This window comes from Erinaceus europaeus, chromosome 5, assembly GCF_950295315.1.
Source record: "Erinaceus europaeus chromosome 5, mEriEur2.1, whole genome shotgun sequence".
Taxonomy (NCBI): Eukaryota; Metazoa; Chordata; class Mammalia; order Eulipotyphla; family Erinaceidae; genus Erinaceus; species Erinaceus europaeus.
Window position 1 is genome coordinate 60,150,472 of NC_080166.1, and position 27,850 is coordinate 60,178,321.

The window sequence follows — 27,850 nt, forward strand, 5'->3', positions numbered from 1 at the left end:
GAAACTGTAAAACTGTTCGTTGCTTAGCCTTGTAAACGAATCCAGAAAACAGTCCTCTGTAACATCTTCTTACAGACCTAGCTCTTAAGTGAAAAGAAAAAGTTCACTTGTGACTTTGTGCTTAGGGTCCCTTCACAGTGTGGCAGTGTTGTCTTACGAGATATTAAAGACTCACTGCAAACTATTCATTGAGCATCAGGGTAATGTGAAGTACTTCAAGACTGAAGTTACAAAAGGATCTTAACAAAAATGTGTAGTCAACATGCTTTCATACTGATTCAAGACTCAGCAGTAAAGGGAAAGCATAACGTTCTGTTAGTGATGGCTACTGTGTCGACATTACATTTTCAGCAGGTGTCCTTACTTACCTTAGTGTCAGTATATATTGTTGTAAGATTGAAGAGTGATGTGTTTGAAATATTTAATTTTTTCCTGATTTCTATACTAAATATATTTCTATGCTTTTTCAAGATTGTACTGGGGAAATTTCCTTACTTAAAAACTCAATTTTTGAAGAAGAAAAAATAAGAAAGCAAAAAAAAAAAAAAACTGAGTTCTTTTTCTGTCTAAAAAGACATAGACTTTGAAAAAGATACAATCACAGAATGTAAAATTACGAAGGATATGGCTTAGAAGAGAGGGAATTCTAGGGATCTCCTGCTAGGAGAAAACTGAGTCATCAAGTAAACAAACTTCAGGAAACCTGATATGGGAAGTTATGATCTAAGGGATTCTGTTAATTCCCAAGATTTAAAATAGGATGAAAATACAAATAGATCTTATCGCCTAAAATCCTTTCTGGAACAAAACAAACCATAAGGAAATGACTTTAAAGGCAGGTTGACAAATAAGACACTGTGCTTCTCACCTTGTGTGAAAATGGATCAGTATCATCTGATTGAAGGACTGTGACTATTGAAGTCTGATATGTGGTCATGGTTAGCTATCATATACTGTTACATATTTAAAAGGTGACTCAATTCTAAGCGCCAGAAGTATCTAATTTTAAATATGTAGAAATTTGAGACGTTAGAATGTTTCTTTCACTTTTTTACTGATTTATTAGCATTTTACAAAATTATGAGATTTCTTATTTTCCTACCAGAATAATGTTCAGCTCTGGTTTATAGTGGTGCAGGGACTAGAACCTGAGACTTCAGATCCTCAGGCATGAGAGTCTCTTTGGATAACCATTATGCTCTATGCCCCTGCCCAAAATTATGAGATTTCAAGGGTGTCATATCTCACTCATACATGGTGTTTGTGAGTGACCACACCCTGCATAAAAGTTCTGTGTGACATTTACCACTCTTCCAATATAGTTCTCACAAAGTCCAAGAGACAGTTTGGTTATTTACTTTTATTTTGTTTTATTTATTTATTTGCCTCCAGGGTTATTGCTGGGATTCGGCGCCTGTACTACGAATCCACTACTCCTGGAGACTATTTTTCCCATTTTGTTGTCCTTGTTGTTGTTGCCATTGCTATTGTTGTTGCTAGGTAGGACAGAGAGAAATCGAAAGGGAAGGGGAAGACAGAGATGGGAAGAGAAAGACACCTGCAGACCTGCTTCCCTGTGGTGAAGTGACCCCCCCCACAGGTGGGGAGCCAGGGGCTCAAACCCTGATCTTTAAGCCGGTCCTTGCACTTCAGGCCATGTGTGCTTAACCCACTGCACTACCACCCAACACTTCCCCCCCTTTTCTTAAGTTCATTTGCTTTAGTCCTCTAGGTCCCACCAGATATGAGTGAAACTGGTAGTTGTTCTTGACTTCTGTTTATTTCACTTAGCATAACCGACCACCTCCATTTCCATTGGTTTCATTCTAAATGATGCACTCTCGTATTCTTGACTGCATAGTTATATTCCATGGAATATAGATACTGTGACTTCTTTGTCTATTGTTGGACCTTTAGGTTATTTATTTTGCTACTGTAAATAGGAGAGCTGTGAGCATAGAATGGCATAAAAAGATAGGTACTTTTGATGTAACATTTCAACATTTCATTATTAAGATCTCAGTGAGATCTCATTAAGATCTGGACTCATGATGGCTGCAAAGAAGTGACTAACTTTCTAAGTGAACAAGATAAGTAATGGCTCTAATGATTCATAGCCTTCTTTTTTTTTTTTTGCCTCCAGGGTTGTTGCTGGGGCTCAGTGCCTGCATCACGAATCCACTACTCCTGGAGGCCATTTTTTTCCCCTTTTGTTGCCCTTGTTGTTTTATCATTGTGGTGGTTATTATTATTGTTGTTATTGACATCATTGGATAGGACAGAGAGAAATAAATCAGAGGAAGACAGAGGGGGGAGAGAAAGATAGACACCTGCAGAACTGCTTCACTGCTTGTGAGGTGACCCCGCCTCCCCCCCCCCCCCCGCCGCAGGTTGGGAGCCAGGGACTCGAACAGGGATCCTTACACTTAGCACCACGTGTGCTTAACCCGCTGCACTATCACCCAACCCCCAGGACCCATAGCCTTTTTATAGAAGTTTATTTCCATCGCCTGGGTTAGAAGGCACATTTGAAATTCACAGTCACCTCTAGAAGCAAGTACATAACATCCACACAATAAGCAGAGGAGATGTTCAGACTAAATACATTCTCACATTGTACTTGCAGAGAAGAAGCCATACAGAAAAAAATGTTTTTCCTTTCAGAGGGAATGATCTCATTTTAATAGAGTCTGATAGTTAGCTTGAGCCTGCCTGCTAAGTGAAGTGCCTTGTCTCCCCTGAGTAATGTAGAAAGGATTTCAAATATCACTGTGCATTTTAAAAGATATTAACTTACAGGGATTTAAGATACTAGAATTAGCAGCAAATGCTTGCAGTAGAGATTTCTAGATGCTGGTTTGATGGAAGACTGACCTTCAACAGTTTTCCAACACAGAAAGAAAGAAAAAGAAAGAAAGAAAGAAAGAAAGAGAGAAAGAAAGAAAGAAAGAGAGAGAAAGAAGGAGGGAGGGGAAGAAGGAAGGAAGGAAGGAAGGAAGGAAGGAAGGAAGGAAGGAAGGAAGGAAGGAAGGAAGAGAGGAAGAGAGGAAGAGAGGAAAAAGTTTAGCTAATTGTGGACTCTTGAGAGTAAGAAGCAGAAATGTCAAGTAAAGATCAAAACCTCGGGCGTGTGGCACAAGGTGCAAGGACCGGCAGAAGGATCCCGGTTCCAGCCTTGGCTCCCCGCCTGCTGGGGAGTCGCTTCACAGGCGGTGAAGCAGGTCTGCAGGTGTCTCTCTTTCTCTCCCCCTCTCTGTCTTCCCCTCCTCTCTCCATTTCTCTCTGCTCTAGCCAACAACGAGCGACATCGACAATAACAATAATAACCACAATGACATCAATAACAACAATAATAACTACAACAACAATAAAAAGGGCAACAAAAGGGAAAATAAATAAATAAATATAAAATATTTTTAAAGCAAAGCCTACAAAATAATCAGATAATTATAAATATTTTGTATTATTTTATATTATATTATATTATATTATATTATATTATATTATTTTGCTTTGTTAAAACTATCACTGAACATGTTCAGTTATTATGCCAACTTGGTAGAAATACTTGAGGGGGAAATAAACGTGATTTTCAACCACTTTTAATAATTGAAGAAAAGTATTGGAAAAGAGATATCTAATTATACCAGATAATATAATATTCTAAATAATAACAATTGAAAACTTGATAATAAAGAAGTAGTAGGCAGGTAAATTAGTAAAAAGAAAACTAGAAATTGAACTAAATAAATACATTGTCTGAAATGGGAAAAAGAAGGCAAAAGACAATACGTAAGACAAACAAAAAACACTGTCTTACTTCAGGTGGCAACAAATAATAAAAGATAGAGCATATCTTTTCATAAATCATTTTATTTAAAAATAATAAATTTTATTTAAAAACAAAAAATCATTTTATTTAAAAACTAAATAAGTCATTGAAATATTTTAAACAAAAGCAGAGACACTCATTAAAGTTCCAGAAGAAACTTTCAATACATTTGTAATAGTAAGATTATTTCTCTGACACTTTGGCATGAATAGTTACAAAGAGTCAAAATGAAGATAATGTAAAGAATAATAAGACATTCGTTACAAAGAAACTGACATAACGGCAGGACAGCTAGGTAATGACAGTGTCCTAAGGGGAAAATTTTAATACAGATGGCAAAAGGTTTTCTATGACCTTGTGGCTACAGTATAAAATTTCTTTAAACACACAGAAAGACATCATAGGAAAAGGCATTCAAGATGGAAAATCAATCATCAAAGTGGCTTATTTTTACGTATATACAAGGAAATCAAAAGAAATACTAGGAGATAAAAATTCTTATCTGTCGGGTATGGGTATATAGCATAATGGTTATGCAAAGAGACTCTCATGTCTGAGGCTCCAGAGTCCCAAGTTCAAGCCCCTGCACCACCATAAACCAGAGTGAGCAGGGCTCAGGTAAAAAAAAAAAAAAAAGTACCTCTCTAAAGTTAATAAATTAAATGTCTTGATGCTACCATGATACCAACCGGACTCCCCAGGGCAGACGACCCCACCATGTGTCCTGGAGCCCCACTTCCCCCAAGCCCCACCCCATTAGGGAAAGAGAGAGGCAGGCTGGGAGTATGGATCGACCAGTCAACACCCATGTTCAGTGAGGAAGCAATTCCAGAAGTCAGACTTCCCACCTTCTGCATCCCACAATGACCCTGGGTCCATACTCCCAGAGGGATAAAGAATAGGAAAGCTATCAGGGGAGGGGATGGGATATGGAGTTCTGGTGATGGGAATTGTGTGGAGTTGTACCCCTCTTATCCTATGGTCTTGTCAGTGTTTCCATCTTATAGATAAAAACTTTTTAAAGTAATTAATTAATTAATTAAATGTCTAATATTATTTTATGACAGTAAAAATAAGAAAATCAGAACTGTTTGATAATGAACTGCAATAATCAGGAGATATTTGGCATAGCTTTTAAACTTTGAGAAGTACAGTGACATTCAGGAATTTTACTAATGGTAGTGTATTCTACAAGTATGTCCCAATATAGATACAGAATTTGTAATTATGTTTATGCAACACTTTATAATAACAAAATCATATAAATCATCTTAAAGAGTTAAATGAGGGGAGGCAGGCGGTAGCGCATGTGGCGCAAAGCGCAAGGACCTTTAGGATCCCGGTTTGAGCCCCTGGATCCCCACCTGCAGGGGAGTCACTTCACAGGCAGTGAAGCAGGTCTGCAGGTGTCTATCTTTCTCTCCCCCTCTCTGTCGTTCTGTCCTCTCTCCATTTCTCTGTCCTATCTAACAATGACGACATCAATAATAACACAACAATAAAAAACAAGGACAACACAAGAGAAAATAAATAAATATTTTTTTAAAAAACTTGAATATATTTAAACAGTTAAATATTAGGCTTTGGGGAATTTTTTTTCTTTTCTTTGCTATTAGCAGATAATAGTTTTTGGAGGGAATATTGATTTTCCAAACTATTGTCCTAAGTATACAATTTCACCTCTCCTTCACTTCACCCTCTTATTCTTTTACTCCAGTGTAGGAGACTGAATGCCCAACCTAGTTCCCTTAAGAGTTCTTGAGGACTAGGAGGTGATGCGCCCAGTACAGTACATATGTTACTATGAGCAGGGACCCAGGTTCAATATCCCAGTCCCCATCTTCAGATTGTGGATGCTTCATAAGTGGTAAAGCAGTGCTGCAAATGTTTTTTCCCCCTCTCTTTCTTTTTCTGTCTCCCCCTCTCTCTCAATTTCTGACTTTATCCAATAAATATATCAAATATTTTGGGGGGGGGGCTGGGAGGTTGTGCCCCTGGTTAAGTGCATATAGTACAAGGACTGGGATTCGAGCCCATGCTACCCACCAGCAGGGGTGAAGCAGGTCTGCAGATGTCTGTCTTTATCTCTCCCTCTCTATCTCCCCCTTCCTCTCTCAATTTCTTTCTGTTCTATCCAATAAAATGGAAGAAATGGCTACCAGGAGCAGTGGATTCATAGTCATGGCACTGAGCCCCAGCGATAACCCTGGAAGCAGAAAATAAATAAATAAATAAATAAATAAATAAATAAATAAAGGTAAGGGAGATAGCATGATGGTTATGCAAACAGACTCTCAGGCCTGGGGCTCTGAGGTCCCAGGTTCAATCATGTCATGAAGTCTTTTATTTTGCATTTATAAAAAAATATTTTTAAAAACAATATTTTATTCTATAAATATTATATTTTATTTTGAATATGCTGCAAGTTTTACCCTGTATTTCACATTGCTTTATTTCTTAAATTTCACCTGTGGAGTAAAGCTCTCTGGTATTTACCCTGTTCCTTCTGACTTATTTCACTTAATGTGATTTTTTTTTTCAAATTCCCTTCAGGTCATAACAAAAGAAAATTTCACCATTTCTTATAGCTAAGTAGAATTCCATTGTGTGTATACATGACAACTTACTATCATTGTTGCACTACTCGTAATGGCAGCATTAACAAAGATACTTAGTCTCATTGATTTAAAAAGTGATATAGTAAGGCTGGGAAGACAGCATAATGGTTCTGCAAAGGACTCATGCCTGAGGCTCCAAGTTCCCAGACTTGATTCCCAGCATCACCATAAAACAATGCTGAGCAGTAATCTGGTCTTTCTATATATATCTTTCTTTCATTAAAAATAAATACATGGGGGCCGGGCTATAGCGCAACGGGTTAAGCGCACATGGCACAAAGCACAAGGACCAGCGTAAGGATCCCAGTTCGAGGTCGCGCTCCTCACCTGCAAGGGAGTCGCTTCACAGGCAGTGAAGCAGGTCTGCAGGTGTCTCTCTTTCTCTCCCCCTCTCTGCCTTCCCCTCCTCTCCATTTCTCTCTGTTGTATCCAACAACAGCTATAACAGTAACAATAAAAAGTAAACAAGGGCAACAAAAATGGGAAAAATGGCCTCCCGGAGCAGAGGATTTGTGGTGCAGGTACCAATCCCCAGCAATAACCGTGGAGGCAAAAATAAAATAAAATAAAATAAAATAAAATAAAATAAAATAAAATAAAATAAAATAATAAATACATAAGCTATTTTAAAAAATAAAAAGCTACATAGCACAACTTTCTTAAGCATTTATCTATTGTTGGATATTTGGGCTTTAAATCAATGAGATGAAGTTTCTTTGTTCATGTTGTTTCTTAGAAATATAGATGGGGTGAGAGATATAACATATTGGTTATACAAAAAGACTCTCATGCCTGAGGGTTTAAAGTCTGAAGTTCAATCCTCCCACACACCCATAAGCCAGAGAACAGTTCTCTGGTAAAAAATTAAAAACTTGGGGGTCGGGCGGTGGCGCAGCAGGTTAAGTGCATGTGGCACAAAGGACCGGCATAAGGATCCCGTTTCCAGCCCCCGGCTCCCCACCTGCAGGGGAGTCGCTTCACAGGCGGTGAAGCAGGTCTGCAGGTGTCTATCTTTCTCTCCCCCTCTCTGTCTTCCCCTCCTCTCTCCATTTCTCTCTGTCCTATCCAACAACGAATTGCGTCAACAAGGGCAATAATAATAGCCACAACGAAGCTACAACAAGGGCAACAAAAGGGGGGGGGGGAATGGCCTCCAGGAGCGGTGGATTCACGGTGCAGGCACCAAGCCCAGCAATAACCCTGGAGGAAAGAAAAAAAAAAAATGGCCTCCAGGAGCGGTGGATTCATGGTGCAGGCAAGGAGCCCAGCAATAACCCTGGAGGGAAAAAAAAATTAAAAGCTTAAAAATGTTATTACATATGTATCAGTTTGTGGACTAAAGAGTATGTCACCTCATTTGTTTCTTTTTTTTTTTTTAGAGGTAGAAAATTCTGGAATAGCTTAATAACCAAAATCTTTGGTTGTTTCAATATTAAGCCCATCTGTGATGTTGGATATCACGTCATGAAGTCTTTTGTTTTACGTTTATGAAAAAAAGTACTATACTGGCAAATTTAAATTTGAACTAGCATTGATTTCTCTTTTTTTTTTCTAGACAATAACAACAGAGTGAAACTAATAGCTGATGTCAGCATTCCAGGATCCGATTACATTAATGCCAGCTATGTTTCTGTAAGTTGCTGTTCTATAATTATTTTATACTTTTCAAAACAGATGGCTTTTCTGACTACATGTAAACATATTGTCCCCTCTGTGGCTTTTCATGTGCTAGATTGACACTACCATCAAGTAACCCATTCTACAGAGGAACAGAAGCTCCTAAAAGAGATTACCATTTAGCAATCTTTTTTTTTTTTTGACTACCAGTGGAAAACTGTACGGCTTGGGGCCAGGTGGTAGCGCACCTGTTTCATGACAGTGTACAAGGACACAGGTTCAAGCCCCTGGTTCCCACCTGTAGGGGGAAAGCTTCACAAGTAGTGAAGCAGAGCTGCAGGTGTCTCTCTCTGTCTCTCTCCCTCTCTATCTTCCCCTCCCCTCTCAGTTTCTCTGTCTGTATCAAATAATAAATAAAATTTTTAAAAATGTTTTTAAAAAGGGAACAACTTCACTGAACATAGCTGCATTTTCTTTTTACTATTTTATGTATATCTATACATACTGAAGTCTTTTAATCTGTCTTTCCAGGGAAAATTGGTCAAACAGGTATTCATAAAGTTATATTATCTTCCTTTCTTGACTTCCAGCCCTTCATGAGGCCTGTGTATTCTCTTTTCAGCTACTTGTGGGAACACTCATTCCACTGTAGCCACAGAGTAAATACTCCTCAAATGCACCAGCAAGGGGGTGACTGACACGCCGAATGTACACACCACAGATAACAAATACTGTGTTCTAACTGAAAAAGTAAATGTTTCTTCTCCATGATTCTTTTTTTAAATTCTAATTTAATTTTTAATTTGTATTAAGGAGTCTCCTTTTAAAAAAAAAGCATTTATTTATTCCCTTTTGTTGCCCTTGTTGTTTTATTGCTGTAGTTATTGTTGTCATTGTTGAATAGGACAGAGAGAAATGGAGAGAGGAGGGGAAGACAGAGAGGGGGAGAGAAAGACACCTGCAGACCTGCTTCGCCACCTGTGAAGCGACTCCCCTGCAGGTGGGGAGCCGGGGGCTCAAACCAGGATCCTTATGCGGGTCCTTGTGCTTTGTGCCACAAGCTCTGAGCTACCGCCTGACTCCCACTTCTCTATGATTCTTTACACACATTTTATTTTGGCTTTATTTTACTTTTTTCTTTTAATTGGGGAGCATTCATGGCTTACAGTAAGTACAGTGGTTGATACCCAGTTAAATGTTCTCACTTTTCTGTCAAACGGTCTCACCACCAGCCTAGGTCCTCCTCCCACCATTAGCACCAGGACCTGAAAGCTCCCCACCCCCTCCTCCCCAGGTTGTCCTTCACTTGGTGCAACACATCAAACCCAGTCCAAGTTCTGCTTTGTGTTTCCCTTTCTGTTGTGTTTCTCAACTTCTGCCCATGAGTGAGATCGTCCCATATTCATCCTTCTCTTTCTGGCTGATCTCACTTAATAAACACATATATGAGAGAGAGAGAGAGAGAGAGATATGAAGCTAAACCTCTCCAGGATATGCCATGCTGGGAGTCGCTCTAGGGAGTCCCACATGCAAGTCCTTCCACCCACTGAGCCACCCTGGCTCCTGTGTCCTCTGGGTGTTCACTGTGCCACGCAAGAGGGCTTCACTGGTGTAGACACAACCATGATTTCTCAGTAGGAGCTGCCTTTGTAGTTATCTAATCCAGACACCTTAAATTCCTTTTTTTTAATTTTTTATTTAAGAAAGGATTAATTAACAAAACCATAGGGTAGGAGGGGTACAATTCCACACAATTTCCACCACCCAATCTCCATTTGCCACCCCCTCCCCTGATAGCTTTCCCATTCTCTATCCGTCTGGGAGCATGGACCCAGGGTCATTGTGGGTTGCAGAAGGTAGAAGGTCTGGCTTCTGGAATTGCTTCCCTGCTGAACATGGGCGTTGACTGGTCAGTCCATACTCCCAGTCTGCCTCTCTCTTTCCCTAGTAGGGTGGGTCTCTGGGGAAGCGGAGCTCCAGGACACATTGGTGGGGTCTTCAGTCTAGGGAAGCCTGGCCGGCATCCTGATGACATATGGAACCTGGTGACTGAAAAGAGAGTTAACATACGAAGCCAAACAAATTGTTGAGCAAATTCCTTTTTATTTTTTTATTTATTTTATTTTTTATTATTATTATTTTCCCTTTTGTTGCCCATGTTTTTTATTGTTGTAGTTATTATTGCTGTCATTGTTGTTGGATAGGACAGAGAAAAATGGAGAGCAGAGGGGAAGACAGAGGGGGAGAGAAAGACAGACACCTACAGACCTGCTTCACCACTTGTGAAGCGACTCCCCTGCAGGTAGGAAGCAGCAGGTTGGAACCAAGATCCTTCCGTGGTCCTTGCGCTTTGCACCACATGTGCTTAACCCGCTGTGCTACCGCCTGGCTCCCAAATTTCTTTCTTTTTGTTTGTTTTTAGTTTCTTATTATATATATGTATGTGTGTATGTACATATATATATATATATATATATATATATATAGTGAGAGAGGGAGGGAGAAAGAGAACTGTCAGACCCAGTACCTTATACATGGAAGATATCAAGTCTATAGGCAACTCCATGGCCCCCAAAATGTTTTGAAAGGTTCACTTTATTTTATTTTTATTACTGATTTACTGATCATAGGGGTATAATTCCATAATGTTCACACCACCAGAGTTCTGTGTCCTCGTCCCCTCCATTGGAAACTACAGTAGTCCCACCCACGTCACACTTAGGGGTTTACTTTATATCTACTATTACTTATCTGTGTATTTTTTTTTTTTTGCTCATTTTCAGTATGTTCCTGCCTTCTCTTCCTTTCCAAAACACACCTGTGCCTATTACTACTTGAGAGTGTCCTTTCTTTTCTTTTCCTTTCCTCTCTTATAAGGGAAATAGCCTGGCTTCCTCAGGTGTTTTCCAGATCTGCTTCCCTTTCATTGATGGCATAAGAACAGGACTCCAAGTGTCAGGTCACAGTGGAGTTGGGATTCTAAGCCCTCTGGTTTACTTTCCCTATCGTTTACCCTTCTGGTAGTACAGACCAAACTCTTTATGGGGAGCAGAAGGTGGGAGTTCTGGCTTCTGTAACTGCTTCTCCGATGGACATAGGTGTTGGCAGGTGGATCCACACCCCCAGCCTGTTTCTAGCTTTCCCTAGTAGGGCAGGGTTGTGGGGCAGGGAGGTTCTAGAACACATGGGTGAGGCCATCTGCCCAGGGAAGTCAGGATGGCATCATAGCAGCATCTGAAACTTGATGGCAGGAAGATATAAAGCAAGACAAGTTGTTTAATAAACAGGAACCAAAAACTTAGAAATGGGGGGTCAGATGGTGGCACACCTGGTTGAGTGCACATGTTACAGTGCTCAAGGACCCGCATTCGAGCTCCCAGTCCCCACCTGCAGGAGGAAAGCTTCACAAGTGGTGAAACAGGGCTACAGGCTCTTTCCCTCTCCCTATCACCCCTTTCCTTCTTGATTTCTAGATGCCTCTATTCAATAAATAAATAAAGATAATTAAAATTTTTTTATTATAAATAGAACAGATAGGGATCTTAGGGTGGGAAAAAGCTAGGAGGTCTATTTTTAGGTATGTCCTAGGGGCCCATGTCTTTAGCAATCATTGCTTGAGCTTGATGGTTAGCATGGAGGGGGACTAGAAATGTTGTCTGGGAAAATGGTCTAAGAGTTCATGAGGGCATATTTTATACAGTAAGGTTAAGTATCATTTTTCAAAAAATTAGTTCCTGTGGGCATAATCATGTGTACTGCTCTGCAATCTAATACTTGTGATCATGTATTTGGCTCAAATATTTTGAAAGCCATTGTCTAGAAACAGTGGTTGAAGTGGCATCAAAACCACTCTGTGTAATGACTCACTTTATTTTACAAGAGAAAGAGAACAAGAGAGAGAAAGATGCCAGAGCATCAGACTGACATATTCAGACCCAGCCAGTACCTGCTATGCTGCCACACCATCTGCTTCTAGACAAGACAAGACCTCACAGATGAAGGTTAATCATCTGTGCCACGGTGACACTAAAGGTCTTAGAGAGTTTCATCTACAGCCCATGCTCCCATTGGTCTTTTATTCTTTTCTTATTCATCATGCTCCCTGGGGAGTATACATACTCTTCCATCGTTTCCCCAACAACAAATATGCCTAAACTCTGCCCTCTTCCTTCCAAGCATATGCTCAGGGGGAAAATGAGTCACTCTGAAGTATAGACTAGCTGACAACTGCTTTTAAGTTGCAATCATATATTGAGGCTGTTCTAAGAGGAATGGATAAAGGAAGAATTTTAAATTTCTTACTAGGGGAATTGCTGGGAGGTGAAACAGGTATCCTTTACATCTCATGTAGTTTTATACTAGAACATGAAATAGATGTAGTTAAAAAAAATCACAGGGGGACTTGGGCGCAGCGGGTTAAGCACAGGTGGCGCTAAGCGCAAGGACTGGCATAAGCATTCAGGTTCAAGCCCCCAGCTCCCCACCTGCAGGGGAGTCACTTCACAAGTGGTGAAGCAGGTCTGCAGGTGTCTGTCTTTCTCTCCCTGTCTGTCTTCCCTTCCTCTTTCCATTTCTCTCTGTCCTATCCAACAACAACAACAATATCAATAATACAACAATAAAACAACAAGGGCAACAAAAGGAAATAAAGAAAAAAATTTTAAAAACATTACTTTAAAAAAATCACAAAGAGGGGGAGATAGCATAATGATTCTGTAAAAGGCTCTCATTGCTGAGGCTCTGAGGTCCCAGGTTCAATCCCCTGCACGACCATTAGCCAGAACTGAGCAATAGTAATAATAATAATAGTAATAGTAATAATAAAAATAAATCATGCACTCACTATTGTGATATTTTATTAATTTCTCAAATTATGGTAAGCTCTAAAATGTAATTATTTTCTTAATATTTTTTTAAATTTTTTATTAAATTTTTTTATTAAAAAAAATTTTATTCCCTTTTGTTGCCCTTGTTTTATTGTTGTAGTTATTATTGATGTCATCGTTGTTGGGTAGGACAGAGAGAAATGGAGAGAGGAGGGGAAGACAGAGAGGCGGAGAGAAAGACAGACACCTGCAGACCTGCTTCACCACCTGTGAAGTGACTCCCATGCAGGTGGGGAGCCGGAGTTTCAAACCCGGATCCTTATGTTGGTCCTTGCGCTTTGCGCCATGTGCGCTTAACCCGTTGCACTACCCGACTCCCAATATTTTTATTTATTTATTATTGGACAGAGACAAAGAGAAATTGAGAGAAGGGAAATTGATAGTGAGGGAAAGAAACAGAGAGACACCTGCAGCCCTGCTTCACCACTCATGAACCTTTCCCCCTGCAGATGGGTACCAGGGACTTGAACCTGGGTTCCTTGCACATTGTAATGTGTGTGTTCAACCAGCGGCACCACTGCTTGGCCCTAAATTTAATTCTTCTTTAAAGAGTTTGGTGAAATCTTACATGCTCAATAATTTTCATTTTCTCTGTAGCCTACATCAAGTGCATGTTGAAAGCTTAGTCTGACTTATACAAGGATACACCTGAACATTTAGATGTTTAAACTGAATCATGTTGTAATCATTCCCAGTAAATAGAAACCCATGAGCAGCTGAGGTGAGAGCAAAGGGTTTGATTATGTTAGGAGGGAAATTCAGCAATGTTCATAGGCATAACTGAGCCACATGGGTGGTGTCAGCACAGGAATATTCAGGAACTCGGCTCTGCTCCCTCTGAAGAGGGAAAGGTGTGGACAGACAGTCATGAGAGAATGCTAACCTAAATAAAGCAACCGGCTAAGAAGTCTGAATACATATGTTCTGTGTAACCAAGTGATGTTGTATAATAAATCTTGCACCAAAGTCACTTTGCCCTGTAGTTAATGATATGCAGAGGGACTTTTTTTTATATTTTTAAAAAATATTTATTCCCTTTTGTTGCCCTTGCTGTTCTGTTGTTGTTGTTGTTACTGATGTCGTCATTGTTAGATAGGACAGAGAGAAATGGAGAGAGGAAGGGAAGACAGAGAGGAGGGGAGAAAGATAGACACCTGCAGACTTGCTTCACCGCCTGTGAAGCGACTCCCCTGCAGCTGGGGAGCCGGGGGCTCAAACCGGGATCCTTATGACGGTCCTTGTGCTTTGGGCCACGTGTGCTTAGCCCGCTGCGCCACCGCCGGACTCCCGGGACTTCTTTTTTAATTTATTTTTATTATCTTTATTTATTTATTGGATAGACAGCCAGAAACCAGGAGAAATGGGGAGATACTGAGGGAGAAAAAGAAGACAGACACCTGCAGCCCTGCTTCACCACTCGCGAAGCTTTCCCCCTACAGATGGAGACTGTGGGCTTGAACCTGGGTCCTTGAACACTGTACCCTGTGCGCTCAGCCAGGTGCGTCTCCACCCAGCTCCGCAGAGTCACTTCTGAGCGGCTTGGTTAGTGGGTCCAGAGGGAGAGCACTTGGCAGGAAGGTGGGTTTTAGCACATTGCTCATCGTTTTCAGGGAAATCTCCTTTGTTGGAAGGCCAGGGGCAAGTGGGAAAAGACAGTTAAGGTGCTGTAGTAGACTTCCTTTCTCCATCTCTAAATCCATTCAGTCCACACTTCACAAAAGACTGTCTGACACCCCTAGTGTCCCCCTGACTCACCCACGCCTCCACTTTTGTCCCACAGAATCTCCATCTGAAAGCTCACAAACACTGTCCCATAAAGAAAAGTCAGGAGCCATCCACAAATTGCTTCTCTAACTCTGCTTACTTTAGAAGGAAGAAGAATAATAAAGAGAGGTGAGGGAGATGAATTAGTGTTCAGTGGGGTTGGGCAGTAGCGCAGCGGCTTAAGTGCATATGGCCTGAAGCACAAGGACAGGCAGAAGGATCCCTGTTCCAGCCCCTGGCTCCCTACCTGCAGGAGAGTCGCTTCACAGGTGGTGAAGCAGGTCTGCAGGTGTCTGTCTTTCTCTCCCCCTCTCTGTCTTCCCCTCCTCTCTCCATTTCTCTCTATCCTATCCAACAATGACAACATCAATAACAAAGATAATAATAACCACAACAATGGTAAACAACCAGGGTAACAAAAGGAAGAAAATGGCCTCCAGGAGCAGTGGATTCGTGGTGCAGGCACCGAACCCTGGCAATAACCCTGGAGGCAAAAAAAAATAGTGTTCAGTTGAAAAAGCAAAAAAGAAGAAAAGAAAAAAAAAACCTAAATTCTAAGGAAGAAGAAGGAGAGAACAAGAGTGTATTCTGAGGGATGATTTTGATGCTGGAAAAGTGCAGACCAGAGTCATCAGTGAGACAGGGGGCAGTGATACACAAACTTTAGCACACCTTAAGTGCATAAGGTCCCAGGTTCGAGCCTCCACCTGCAGGGGGAAGCTTCACAAGTAGGGAAGCTTCACAAGCAGCGAAGGTGTCTCTTCCTCTCTCCCTCTCTAACCCCCCACCCCAATTTCACTGTATCCTATCTAATAAAAAAGAAAGGAGGGGAAAATGGTCACTGGGATCTGTGCACTCAAAGGTTAAGGGACATACCCAGCTGTAAGAACTTGAGCAAATTCACGTTTCTAGTCTTCATTATTTTCACCTGTTAAAAAAAAGGGGGTAACAAAAGCACTTATATTTACAGGTTTTTCTATGTATAATTTTAATATAATATTAGCCATAAGATGTTTGCCATAAAGTGAGCATCTGAGAACAGTCAGGATTGTTATTTTTATGTAGACCTTAGTGTGGAATTGAAAAAATACATTTCATTGTGAGGTTAAATCGAAGGCATTGTGAATTTCAAATATCTAATACTATTTGACATTAAACGTATAATATTTTGAAATATGAGGTCACTTTTCCTTGTGTGTATGTTTCATGTATTGCTTAAAATACAATGTATGTGTGTAAATACATATGTGTGTGAGTGCTGACAAAGTGTTGTGTTTATATCCTCTTAGGGCTACTTGTGTCCAAATGAATTCATCGCTACCCAAGGTCCATTGCCAGGAACCGTTGGGGATTTTTGGAGAATGGTGTGGGAGACTAGAGCAAAGACATTAGTAATGTTAACACACTGTTTTGAGAAAGGACGGGTAAGCCATCTGAAAACCTTTTCACAAAGTATCATTTTGCCATCATGTTAATATGGTGTGGCATGAAGAATTTGGACAGCTATTAACGCATTTCTAACCAACTAACAATAATTGTGATATATATATATATATATATATATATATCAAAGTTTCTAATGGCTGGTAATTTTCTCTGAATACAGATCAGATGTCATCAGTATTGGCCAGAAGACAACAAACCCGTTACTGTCTTTGGAGATATAGTGATTACAAAACTAATGGAGGATGTTCAAATAGATTGGATCATCAGAGATCTGAAAATTGAACGGGTAAGAAAAAAGGGGGGGAGGGTAGAGGGTAGCCAAATAAGATAAAAAATATGGCCTAAAGCAAAATCCGTTTCTAGAACTAGACCTTGCAGCCATACTCAGCGGTGGTTTCCTTTTATTTTATCCATGGACATTTGGAATTGGCGTCTGAATTTTTTAAGTTTGTGTTAATCAACAAACATCAAAATCTTAGGTGAGCTGAGGGACCCAAAAAGAAAACAACAAGAGCACTATTTTTTGTTTGTTTGTTTGTTTTATTTAATGAAGAAATGAAATGCTTGACCTCAACAGGAATTTCCCTCCCCATCTGTGAGTTTCTACATTCTAGTAGTCTGCTTTATTGTTTAACCCCAAATTAATTCAGAGAAAACAGCATGCAATTCTGCCATCTCATAAGTGGACATAAGTGCCTATACACAAAGGAATAGGTCTTTATGCTTTCTTTTTTATATATTTATTTATTTTCCCTTTTGTTGCCCTTGTTGGTCTTTATTGTTGCTGTAGTTATTATTGTTGTTGTTATTGATGTTGCTGTTGTTGGATAGGACAGAAAGAAATGGCAAGAGGAGGGGAAGACAGAGAGGGGGAGAGAAAGACAGACACCTGCAGACCTGCTTCACCGCCTGTGAAGCAACCCCCTGCTGCAGGTGGGGAGCTGAGGGCTCGAACCAGTATCATTACACCTGTTCTTGAGCTTCAGTCCATGTGCACTTAACCCGCTGCACTACCGCCTGACTCCTGTCTTTCTACTTTCTAACATCAGCAAATACTCATGGGTTTTGAGTAACTGGTGAATTGCAGTTTTCAGTCCAAATTACTCTAGTCTACTGTCCTAGAGTTATGTTAGGTAACATTTAATAGAAATTCTATGGAGTATAGTATGTTTCCAAGCTTTCTTACTGTTTCTGTTTGTACTGCACGGCAATTTTATCTGCCAGTCATTAAGGACTTCTCACGGAGAACCATAAAAAACAGCAGCAGTTCAGTAAATTGTCACTATAAAAAGGTAACCTTGAAAAACTGCGGTGTCAGCTGTCTCCAACCTACATTTTACTGTTTTTCTTGAACGTGTCATTTTTATCTAGCATGGGGATTGCATGACGGTTCGACAGTGTAACTTCACTGCTTGGCCAGAGCATGGGGTTCCTGAAAACAGTACCCCACTAGTTCACTTTGTGAAGCTGGTTCGAGCTAGTAGAGCTCATGACACCACACCTATGATTGTTCACTGCAGGTAAGTGGTACTTTCAATTTAGCTTTTTTTTCTTTTTTTTATATTTATTTATTTCCTTTTGTTGCCCTTGTTTTATTGTTGTAGTTATTATTGTTGTTGATGTCATTGTTGTTGGATAAGACAGAGAGAAATGGAGAGAGGAGGGGAAGACAGACAGGGGGAAAGAAAGATAGACACCTGCAGACCTGCTTCACCACCTGTGAAGTGACTCCCCTGCAGGTGGGGAACCAGGGGCTTGAACTGGGATCCTTAGGCCGGTCCTTGTGCTTTGCACCACCTGCACTTAACCTGCTGCGCTACAGCCCAACTCCTTTTTTTTTTTTCTTAACAAGAGCACTATCACTCAGCTCTGGCTTATTGTGGTCCTGGGGATTGAACCTGGGGATTGACATCAGAAGCGATTTTTTTTTTTTTTGCCTCCAAGGTGGGGCTGGGTGCCTGCACCACGAATCCATTGCTCCTGGAGGCTGTTTTTCCCATTTTGTTGCCCTTGTTGTCCTTGTTGTAGTTCTTACTGTTGTCATAGCTATTATTGTTGTTGGATAGGACAAAGAGAAATGGAGAGAGGAGGGGAAGACAGAGAGGAGGGGACAAAGACACCTGATTATTTGTTGGCAGACGTTAATATAGATTCATTCCAGCTTTCAGTCTTCAGGTATGTAACTAGTTATAACAAACCAGGATATGGCTTTGGAGAAAGGTTAGATGACAGAATTTAAATGCACGGGGAATGTATTTCAAGGCGAATGTGTACATGTTTTTGTTTGTTAAGGGATTTTTCTAAAACCTTGACTAGATTATACATTTTACAGGCTTTTTTTAAAAATGTTATTATTTATTTATTATTGGATAGAGACGGAGAGAAATTGAGAAGAAAGGTAGGTAGAGAGGGAAAGAAACGGGCTGGGTGGTGGCACATCTGGTTGAGCACACATGTTACAGTGCACAAGGGCCCGGGTTTGAGCCCCCAGTCCCTGCCAGCACAGGGAAAGTGGTGAAGCAGGACTGCAGGTGTCTCTCTGTCTCTGTTCTCTATCTCTCCCTTCCCTCTCAATTTCTGGCTGTCTCTATCCAGTAAATAAAGTTAATAATAAATAAAAAAAGAGTCTATTTGCAATGCCTTAAGAGAGAGAGAGGTAGGCTGGGAGTGATAAAGCTTTGGACTCTCAAGCATGAGGTCCTGAGTTCGATCCCTGGCAGCACATGTGCCAGAGTGCTGTCTGGTTTTTTCTCTCTCCTCCTATCTTTCTCATTAATAAATAAATAAATAAAGTCTTTAAATAAAAAAAGAAAAAAAGAAAGAAAGGGAAACAGATCTGAAGACTTGTTTCACCACTCATGAAGCTTTCCCCCTACAAGTGGGGACAGGGGCATTAATCTAGGTCCTTGCACATTACAACAGATATGCTTAACAAGGTGAGCCACACACACACACACACACACACACACACACACACACACACATTTTATTTTTCTTATTGCTGGAGTTAGTGCCTACATGAAAAATCCAACTTTTCCTGATGACCTTTCATATTTTTTTATTTCTTTATTGAGGAATTAATGTTTTACATTCAACAGAAAATACAATAGTTTGTACATGCATAACATTCCCCAGTTTCCCATTTAACAATACAACCTCCACTATGTCATTTATCATCCTTCATGGATCTGTATTCTCCCCACCCACCCACCCCACAGTCTTTTACTTTGGTGCAATACGCCAATTCCATTTCAGGTTCTACTTGTGTTTTCTTTTCTGATCTTGTTTTTCAACTTCTGCCTGAGAATGAGATCATCCCATATTCATCCTTCTGTATCTGACTAATTTCACTCAACATGAATTTTTCAAGGTCCATACAAGATCGGCTGAAAACGGTTAAGTCACCATTTTTTACAGCTGAGTAGTTAGTATTCCATTGTGTATATATACCACAACTTGCTCAGCCACTCATCTGTTGTTGGACACCAGGATTGCTTCCAGGTTTGGGCTATTACAAATTGTGCTGCCATGAACATATGTGAACACAGATCTTTTTGGATGGATGTGTTGGGTTCCTTAGGATATATCCCCAGGAGAGCAATTGCAGGATCATAGGGTAGGTCCATTTCTAGCCTTCTGAGAGTTCTCCAGACTGTTCTCCACAGAGGTTGGACCAATTTACATTCCCACCAGCAGTGCAGGAGGATTCCTTTGACCCCACACCCTCTCCAGCATTTGCTGCTGTTACCTTTTCTGATGTATGACATTCTCACAGGAGTGAAGTGATATCTCATTGTTGTCTTGATTTGCATTTCTCTGACAATCAGAGACTTGGAGCATTTTTTCATGTGTTTCTCGGCCTTTTGGGTCTCTTCTGTGGTGAATATTCTGTCCAAGTCCTCCCCCCATTTTTGAATGCGGTTATTTGTTGTCTTGTTGAGTCTGGCAAGCTCTTTATATATGTTGGTTATTAAACTCTTATCTGATGTATGGCATGTAAAGATCTTCTCCCATTCTGTGAGGGGTCTCTTGGTTTGGGTAGTGGTTTCTTTTGCTGGGAAGAAGCTTTTCAATTTGATGTAGTGCCGTAGGTTTATACTTGCCTTAGTCTTCTTTGTAATTGGATTCGTTTCACTGAAAATGTCTTTAAAATTTATGCGGAAAAGAGTTCTGCCAATATTTTCCTCTAAGTATCTGATAGTTTGTGGTCTAACATCCAAGTCCTTGATCCACTTGGAATTTACTTTTGTATTTGGTGAAATACAGTGATTCAGTTTCATTCTTCTGCATGTTTCAACCCATTGTTTCCAACACCATTTGTTGAAGAGACTCTGCTTTCCCCATGTAATAGTCTGGGCCCCTTTGTTAAAGATTAGATGTCCATAGGTGTGGGGCCTCATTTCTGGGCTCTCAATTCTATTCCACTGGTCAGTGTGTCTATTCATGTTCCACTACCAAGCAGTTTTGATGACAATGGCCGTATAATACAGTTTGAGATCTGGGAGTGTGATGCCTCCGGTTCTGTTCTTTTTTTCTCAAGATTGTTTTGGCAATTCTAGGTCTTTTCTGGTTCCAGATAAACATTTGTAGCATTTTTTTTTATTCTCCTAAAATATGTGCTTGGGATCTTGATGGGGATAGCATTAAATTTGTAGATGGCTCTGGGTATTATATTCATTTTGATGATGTTAATTCTTCCAACCCATGAACATGGAATATCTTTCCACTTCTTTGTGTCTTTTTTAATTTCTTTGAGTAGTGACTCATAATTTTCAGTATACAAGTCTTTCACTTCCTTGGTTAGATTTACTCCTAGATATTTTATTGTTTTTGTTGCTATAGTAAAAGGAATTGATTTCTGGATTTCAATTTCTTCTAACTTAGTGTTTGCATAGAGGAATGCCACTGACGTTTGAATGTTAATTTTATAGCCTGACACCTTACTGTATTGCCTGATCTTCTTCTAGTGTTTGCCCTTCTTCCGTAGCCAGTCAACAGCATCAGGTTGAGCCTGATGTAAAGTTTCGAGACCTCCTTTGAATCTGGAAAGGTGGCACTCATTGACTATGTGGGTCATAGTCTGTCTGTAGCCGCAGGGGCAGTCCGGGTCGTCTCTGGCTCCCCAGCGATGGAACATAGCAGTGCACTGGCCATGGCCTGTTCAATAGCGATTGAGGAGAGCCCAAAAGCTTCTTGTTGGATTCCTTAGGTTTTTCTGTGTATACTATCATGTCATCTGCAAATAAGGAGAGTTTGACTTCTTCTCTTCCAATCTGTATCCCTTGAATTCCTTGCTCCTGCCTGATTGCTACGGCAAGAACTTCCAACACTATGTTGAATAGTAATGGTGATAGTGGGCAGCCCTGTCTAGTACCTGATCTGAGTGGAAATGCTTCCAGTTTTTCACCATTGAGTATGATGTTGGCTGTAGGTTTGCTATATATAGACTCCACTATCTTCAGGAATTTTCCATCTATTCCCATTTTTTGTAGTGTTTTGATCATAAGGGGATGTTGTATTTTGTCAAAGGCTTTCTCTGCACCTATTGATATGACCATGTGGTTTTTGGTCTTGCTTTTGTTCATGTGGTGGATCACATTGATTGATTTACATATATTAAACCAACCTTGCATGCCTGGGATAAACCCCACTTGGTCATGATGAACAATCTTTTTGATATACTGCTGTATCCGGTTGGCTAGAATTTTGTTCAATATTTTCGCATCTATGTTCATCAGAGATATTGGTCTGTAGTTTTCTTTTTTGGTTGTGTCCCTGTCTGCTTTTGGTATCAGGGTGATGTTGGCTTCATAGAAGCTGGCAGGGAGTATTCCAGTGTCTTCAATCTTCTGGAAGACTTTTAAAAGTAGACGTATTAGTTCTTCTTTGAAGGTTTTGTAGAATTCATTTGTAAAACCATCTGGTCCAGGACTTTTATTTTGGGGGAGAGTTTTGATAACTGTTTCAATTTCATTAGCTGTGATGGGCCTGTTCATGTTATCCACTTCCTCTTTACTTAGTTTTGGAAGTTGGTAGGTATCTAGGAAATCGTCCATTTCTTCCAGGTTCTCTAGCTTGGTGGCATATAGAAGCCTTGCATGATATGTTGAATTTCTGCAGTGTCTGTTGTGATATCTCCTCTTTCATTTACTATCCAATTTATTTGGGTCTTCTCCCTTTTTTGTTTTGTGAGTCTGGCTAAAAGTTTGTCCATTTTGTTTACTCTTTCGAAGAACCAACATTTACTTTCGTTGATCTTTTGTATGGTTTTCCTATTCTCAATGTTATTTATTTCTGCCCTAACTTTAGTGATTTCTAACCTTCTCGTTGCTTTAGGGTTCCTATGTTGTTCTTCTTCTAGGTCTTTAAGATGTGCAATCAGGCTGTTTATTTGTGCTTTTTCTTGTTTCCTAATGTGTGCTTGTATAGCTATGAACTTCCCTCTTAGAACTGCTTTAGCTGTGTCCCAAATATTTTGATAGCTTGTGTCTTCATTTTCATTGAACTCTCGAAACATTGTGATGTCTTCCTTGATTTCCTCTTTGACCCAGAAGTTGTTAAGAAGTATACTGTTGAGCTTCCACATTTTGGGACTATTACTAATCTTTTGTTGATTGTTAAGTGTTAGTTTAATTCCACTGTGGTCTGAAAAGATGCTTGGGATGATTTCAATGCTCTTGAATTGGCTGATGCTGTCTTTGTGGCCTAACATGTGGTCTATCCTTGAGAATGACCCATGTGGATTTGAGTAAAATGTGTATTCCAGTTTCTTGGGATGAATGACTCTGAAAATGTCCAATAGTTCTATTTTATCTATCTCTTCATTTAGCTCCCTTATGTCTTTATTGATTTTCTCCCTGGATGATCTGCCAAGTTGAGATAGTGGGGTGTTGAAGACCCCTACTATGATTGTGTTGCTGTTAGTATATTGCTGTACCTCTTTCAGTAAAAGTTTGATGTATTTAGATGGCTTCTCATTGGGTGCATACATGTTAATAATTGTTAAGTCCTATTGATTGACTGATCCTCTGAGCATTAAGTAGTGTCCATTCCTATCTTTTTTTAATCTTATCAATTTTCAAGTCTATCATGTCAGATATGAGAATAGCTGTTCCTGCCCCTTTTTGTGGGCCATTGGCTTGTATGATAGTTTTCCATCCTTTTCACTTTAAGTCTGTGTTTGTCTTGTTGAGTTAGGTGGGTTTCCCGTAGACAACATATTGTTGGATTGTGTTTTCTGATCCATCTTCCTACTCTGTCTTTTAATAGGTGAATTCAGGCCATTGACATTTATTGATATCAAAGATTGAAGATATTTTAACGCCATTCTTGTAGGGTTTTAGAGTGTTTTGATATATGGCCTATTTGTGGTGGTCTGACTGTTTATAGGAGACCTTTCAGAACTTCTTTCAGGGCAGGCTTGGTGATGGTTGATTCCTTCAACTGTTGCTTGTCTGAGAAGGTTTTGATGCCTCCATCTAGTCTGAATGACAGTCTAGCAGGATTTAGTATTCTTGGCTGAAAGCCTTTCTCATTGAGCACTCGATAGATATTTTGCCATTCTTTTCTGGCCTGTAGTGTTTGTATGGAGAAGTCTGCTGCTAATCTTATGGGTTTTCCTTTGTAGGTGATTCTTTGTTTTTCTCTTGCATCCTTCAGGATCCTTTCTTTATCCTTATTCCTTTCCATTCTAAGTATGATATGTCTTGGTGTCTTTAAGTCTGGGTTAATTCTGTTTGGGACCCTCTGGGATTCTTGAATCTTTATGTCTTTGATGTTGTCTAGATTAGGGAAGTTTTCAGCTATTATGGCCTGGAAAATGCTTTCTTCCTCTTCTTCTCTTTCTTCCTCTGGTATGCCAATAATGCGTATATTGTTTCTTTTGAAGTCATCCCATAGGTCTCTGTTGTTGTTTTCAGCATCTTTTAATCTCTTTTTGAGATCTCTTACTTCTTTTTTAGTTGTCTCTAATTCATCCTCAATCTTGCTAATTCTGTCTTCAGCCTCATTGATTCTATTCTCTCTGCCCTCTACTGTTTTCTGGAGTTCATCTATTTTGTTGCCCTGCTCTGATACTGTTTTAGCTTGTTCAGCTAGTTGCATTCTTAGCTCAGAAATTTCAGCTTTCAGCTCTCTAATAACCATGAGATAATTAGTATTTTCTTCCATATTCTCATTTGTTGTTCCTGTATTTCTGATTACAATTTTTTCAAATTCTTTACTCACTCCTGTTATTATTTCCTTAGCTAATGTTTGGATGTTGAACTCATTATTTTGTGCTTCACCCTCTGGAGGACTTTTAGCTGGACTCTTGTCCTGGTTCGATTCTCCAATATTTTTTCTTGTTGTTTTAACCATTTTATATATTATGTTATGAGTTCCCTTTATCAGTACTTTTCAAATTATTGATCACTATTGTCTGGATTGACTTGTGTCTAAGTAAGTTAATTAAAGGGTTTACAGTGGTGGTAATTAACAGTTGTTTCAATCCCTGAGTTGGAGCTAAGTGGTTTAAACGCCTCTTTTTTTTTTTCTTCCATGTAGGCTATGTGACCCTGAGGGCTTTTAAACTGTCAATAGGCTTCTTAGCTTAATCACTGACTCCTGACCAAGAGATAAATCAGGGTGTGACAGAGATAATCCAGTGGTTATGCAAAGAGACTTTCACAGCCCCTCAGCTATGGCACCGAGGTGCAGGTCTTCTCCTGAGTTTCCTGGTTAGATCTCTGTCCCCTGGTGTCCCTTCCTGTCGCTGCTCCAGATTCTGAGGGTAGTAGCAATGGAGACTCAGAGTTGCACTTGGTGATTCTCTGGGGAGTCCTCTCCTCCCTTAAGCTGTCCCCTTGTTGGTGGAGCAGACTGGAGGTGATGTCTCAATTGATAAACTTCTGAACTGTTAGCAGTCACTTAATCTCTCCTTAGGCTCCTCTCTCCAGCCACACGTGTTTGTACTCACCGGTGATTTAGTGGGTTCCTGTGGTCCTTCTAGTCCTGTCTTGTTTCAGTCCCAGGTGGTCTCCTTTGGTATTCCTAGTTGATCCGGAGAGGAGAGGAGAGGAGAGGAGAGGAGAGGAGAGGAGAGGAGAGGAGAGGAGAGGAGAGGAGGGAAGAGGAGAGAAAGCGATCTGCTGCTCCGACCTTTCATATTTTATTTGGCAGAAATTGAGTCGAGATTTCAGGCTGTCTCTATCCAATAAATAACAATAATACCAAACTTTTTTAAAAATATATATATATTAATTCCCCCGTGACGTCATTCCTCCTGCAGTGCTGGCGTTGGAAGGACTGGGGTTTTTATTGCTTTGGACCACCTAACACAGCATATCAACCATCACGATTTTGTGGATATCTATGGACTAGTAGCTGAACTGCGAAGTGAAAGAATGTGTATGGTCCAGAACCTGGTAAGTGTCTAAACACGTGTGGTACTCAAGTTCCAGGAATGTCTGCATGGGAGGATATAGAGGCAGTGATCCACTTCCACAGGAGTTTGAAACTGTACTCATGAAGAAACTAAAAAAAGAGAAAAGATGAGGAGTTTGGTGGGTTGAGTGCACGTGGCGCAAAGTGCAAGGTCCGGTTAGGATCCAGGTTCAAGCCCCCGGCTCCCCACCTGCAGTGGAGTCGCTTCACAGGCGGTGAAGCAGGTCTGCAGGTGTCTCTTTGTCTCTCTTCCTCTCTATCTCCCCCTTCCCTCTCAATTTCTCTCTGTCTCTATCCAATAACAAATAATAATAAAGGATCCCAGTTCTAGCCCTGGCTCCCCACCTACAGTGGAGTCACCTCACAGGCAGTGAAGCAGGTCTGCAGGTGTCTCTTTGTCTCTCTTCCTCTCTATCTCCCCCTTCTCTCTCAATTTCTCTCTGTCTCTATCCAATAACAAATAATAAAAAAATAAATAAAAAGAGAAAAGATCAAATACGCAATATTTTGAAAATCTAGCCAATTAGGATTGCCTCCTACTGTCATGAGGCACTCAGCAAAGGCAAAACAGACACTTAATGTAATCTTTTTTTTTTTTTAGAAAAAAGAATCTTATCTTTATTTATTTATTGGATAGGCACAGCCAGAAATCAAGAGAGAAGGAGGAGATTGAGAGGGAGAGAGACAGAGAGACACCTGCAGCTCTGCTCCTCTACTCAAAAAGCTTTCCCCGTGGGGTATGGGGGCTTGAACTCTGGCCCTTGTGCATTGTAACAAGTGTGCTCAACCAAGTGCGCCACCACCTGGCCCCTGTAACATCATTCATAATTTTAAATGCATATTTTAGAGCAATGATGCGTTTTTGAAAGCCATCTGACTTTGTCAAATCTGATTATGTTGTCTTTGTTTGTTTCTCACAGTACAAAGTTTTCTAGGGCTACAAAGAATCAGCCCTGTAATTTTCCTATCACTCATTGAGAATTGCATGATAAACATTGTATTCAATCCACAGCCTCGTAGTAAGCATCTCCTTAAGTCTTCTTAAGTCGTAAGAAGAAAAGACAGAGGGAGTCTGGTGGTAGCGCAGGGGGTTAAGCGCAGGTGGTGCAGAGCGCAAGGACCAGTGGAAGAATCCCAGTTCGAGCCCCGGCTCCCCACCTGCAAGGGAGTCATTTCACAGGCAGTGAAGCAGGTCTGCAGGTGTCTGTCTTTCTCTCCCCTTCTATCTTCCTCTTCTCTCTCCATTTCTCTCTGTCCTATCCAACAAGGGCAACAAAAGGGAAAATAAATAAATAAATATTTAAACAATCATGTCAAAAAAAAAAGAAAGTAGATTCTCAATAAAAAATTATAAAAAAAAAAAAAGAAGAAGAAGAAGAAGGAAAGACAGGAAGGGTGTTGCATATGCCTTCCTTTCCACAATGAAAGTGACAGAAGAATCAAGTCTCATGTTTATCTCCGGACACTTCAGAAATGGGATATGACTTGGGCCTGGGACTGGACTGCATGAGTTGCAGCTTCTATGTTCTCACAGGTTCCCGTATTCACAGAGGCTGTACACTTGGAATGCTTGCTGTCACTGCTATGGAAATCTTTCACTGTTTCTGAGGAATATTTTCATTTTGTAGTGGGCCCCACAAATAATGTAGCTGGTCCTGATTCAGGGGTCTCGTGAAGGGCTACAATGTCGGCCCAATTATTTCTTGGTTTTGGTTAACAATAAGGGTAAACAAGAGGGGGCTAGGTGGTGGTACACCTGGTTAAGCTTATATATCACCATGTGCAAAGACCAGGGTTTGAGCCCCAGCTCCCACACCTGCAGGGAGCAAGCTTCACAAGCAATGAAGCAGGGCTGCAGTTGTCTCTCTTCCTCTTTCTGTCTCTATTTCCCTTCTGCTCTCAATTTCTCTCTGTTCTGTCAAATAAAAAGAAAATAGAGGGGGGAAGGGGGGCTTACTGCAAGAAGCAGTGGATTCATAGTACAGGCTCCAGGTCCCAGAGGTAACCCTGCTGGCAGAAATGACAATAATGACAATGGATAACCAAGAAACTAAAGTGATTTCCCATATCCTTGAGTGCACACATATCCACTGATAATCTCTATTCTTACCTTTATAATGTATTGATTGAGATTATCTAGTATGTTGCCTTTTTATACCACTTTAGAGTTAATCTGGTTTGTTTTTTTTTTTCCTCCAGGGTTATTGCTGGGCTCGGTGCCTGCACCGTGAATCCACCGCTCCTGGAGGCCATTTTTTCCCCCT

General features: G+C 40.4%; 1 protein-coding gene and 1 long non-coding RNA gene across 4 annotated transcripts in view; one reads left to right on the plus strand and one right to left on the minus strand.

The window, feature by feature from the left end:
- Nucleotides 1-27,850, minus strand: part of LOC132538615 (uncharacterized) — a 720,469-nt gene that overhangs the window by 642,118 nt on the left and 50,501 nt on the right. The window lies entirely within an intron of this gene.
- The window catches only part of PTPRQ (protein tyrosine phosphatase receptor type Q), a 257,933-nt gene that overhangs the window by 222,262 nt on the left and 7,821 nt on the right, over nt 1-27,850 (plus strand). For both annotated transcript variants that reach the window (XM_060191363.1, XM_060191364.1), the window contains exons 39-43: nt 8,006-8,082; nt 16,007-16,141; nt 16,324-16,449; nt 17,535-17,683; nt 25,432-25,567. In XM_060191363.1, coding sequence (XP_060047346.1) covers nt 8,006-8,082; nt 16,007-16,141; nt 16,324-16,449; nt 17,535-17,683; nt 25,432-25,567 — 623 coding nt within the window. The remainder of the gene's footprint in view (nt 1-8,005; nt 8,083-16,006; nt 16,142-16,323; nt 16,450-17,534; nt 17,684-25,431; nt 25,568-27,850) is intronic.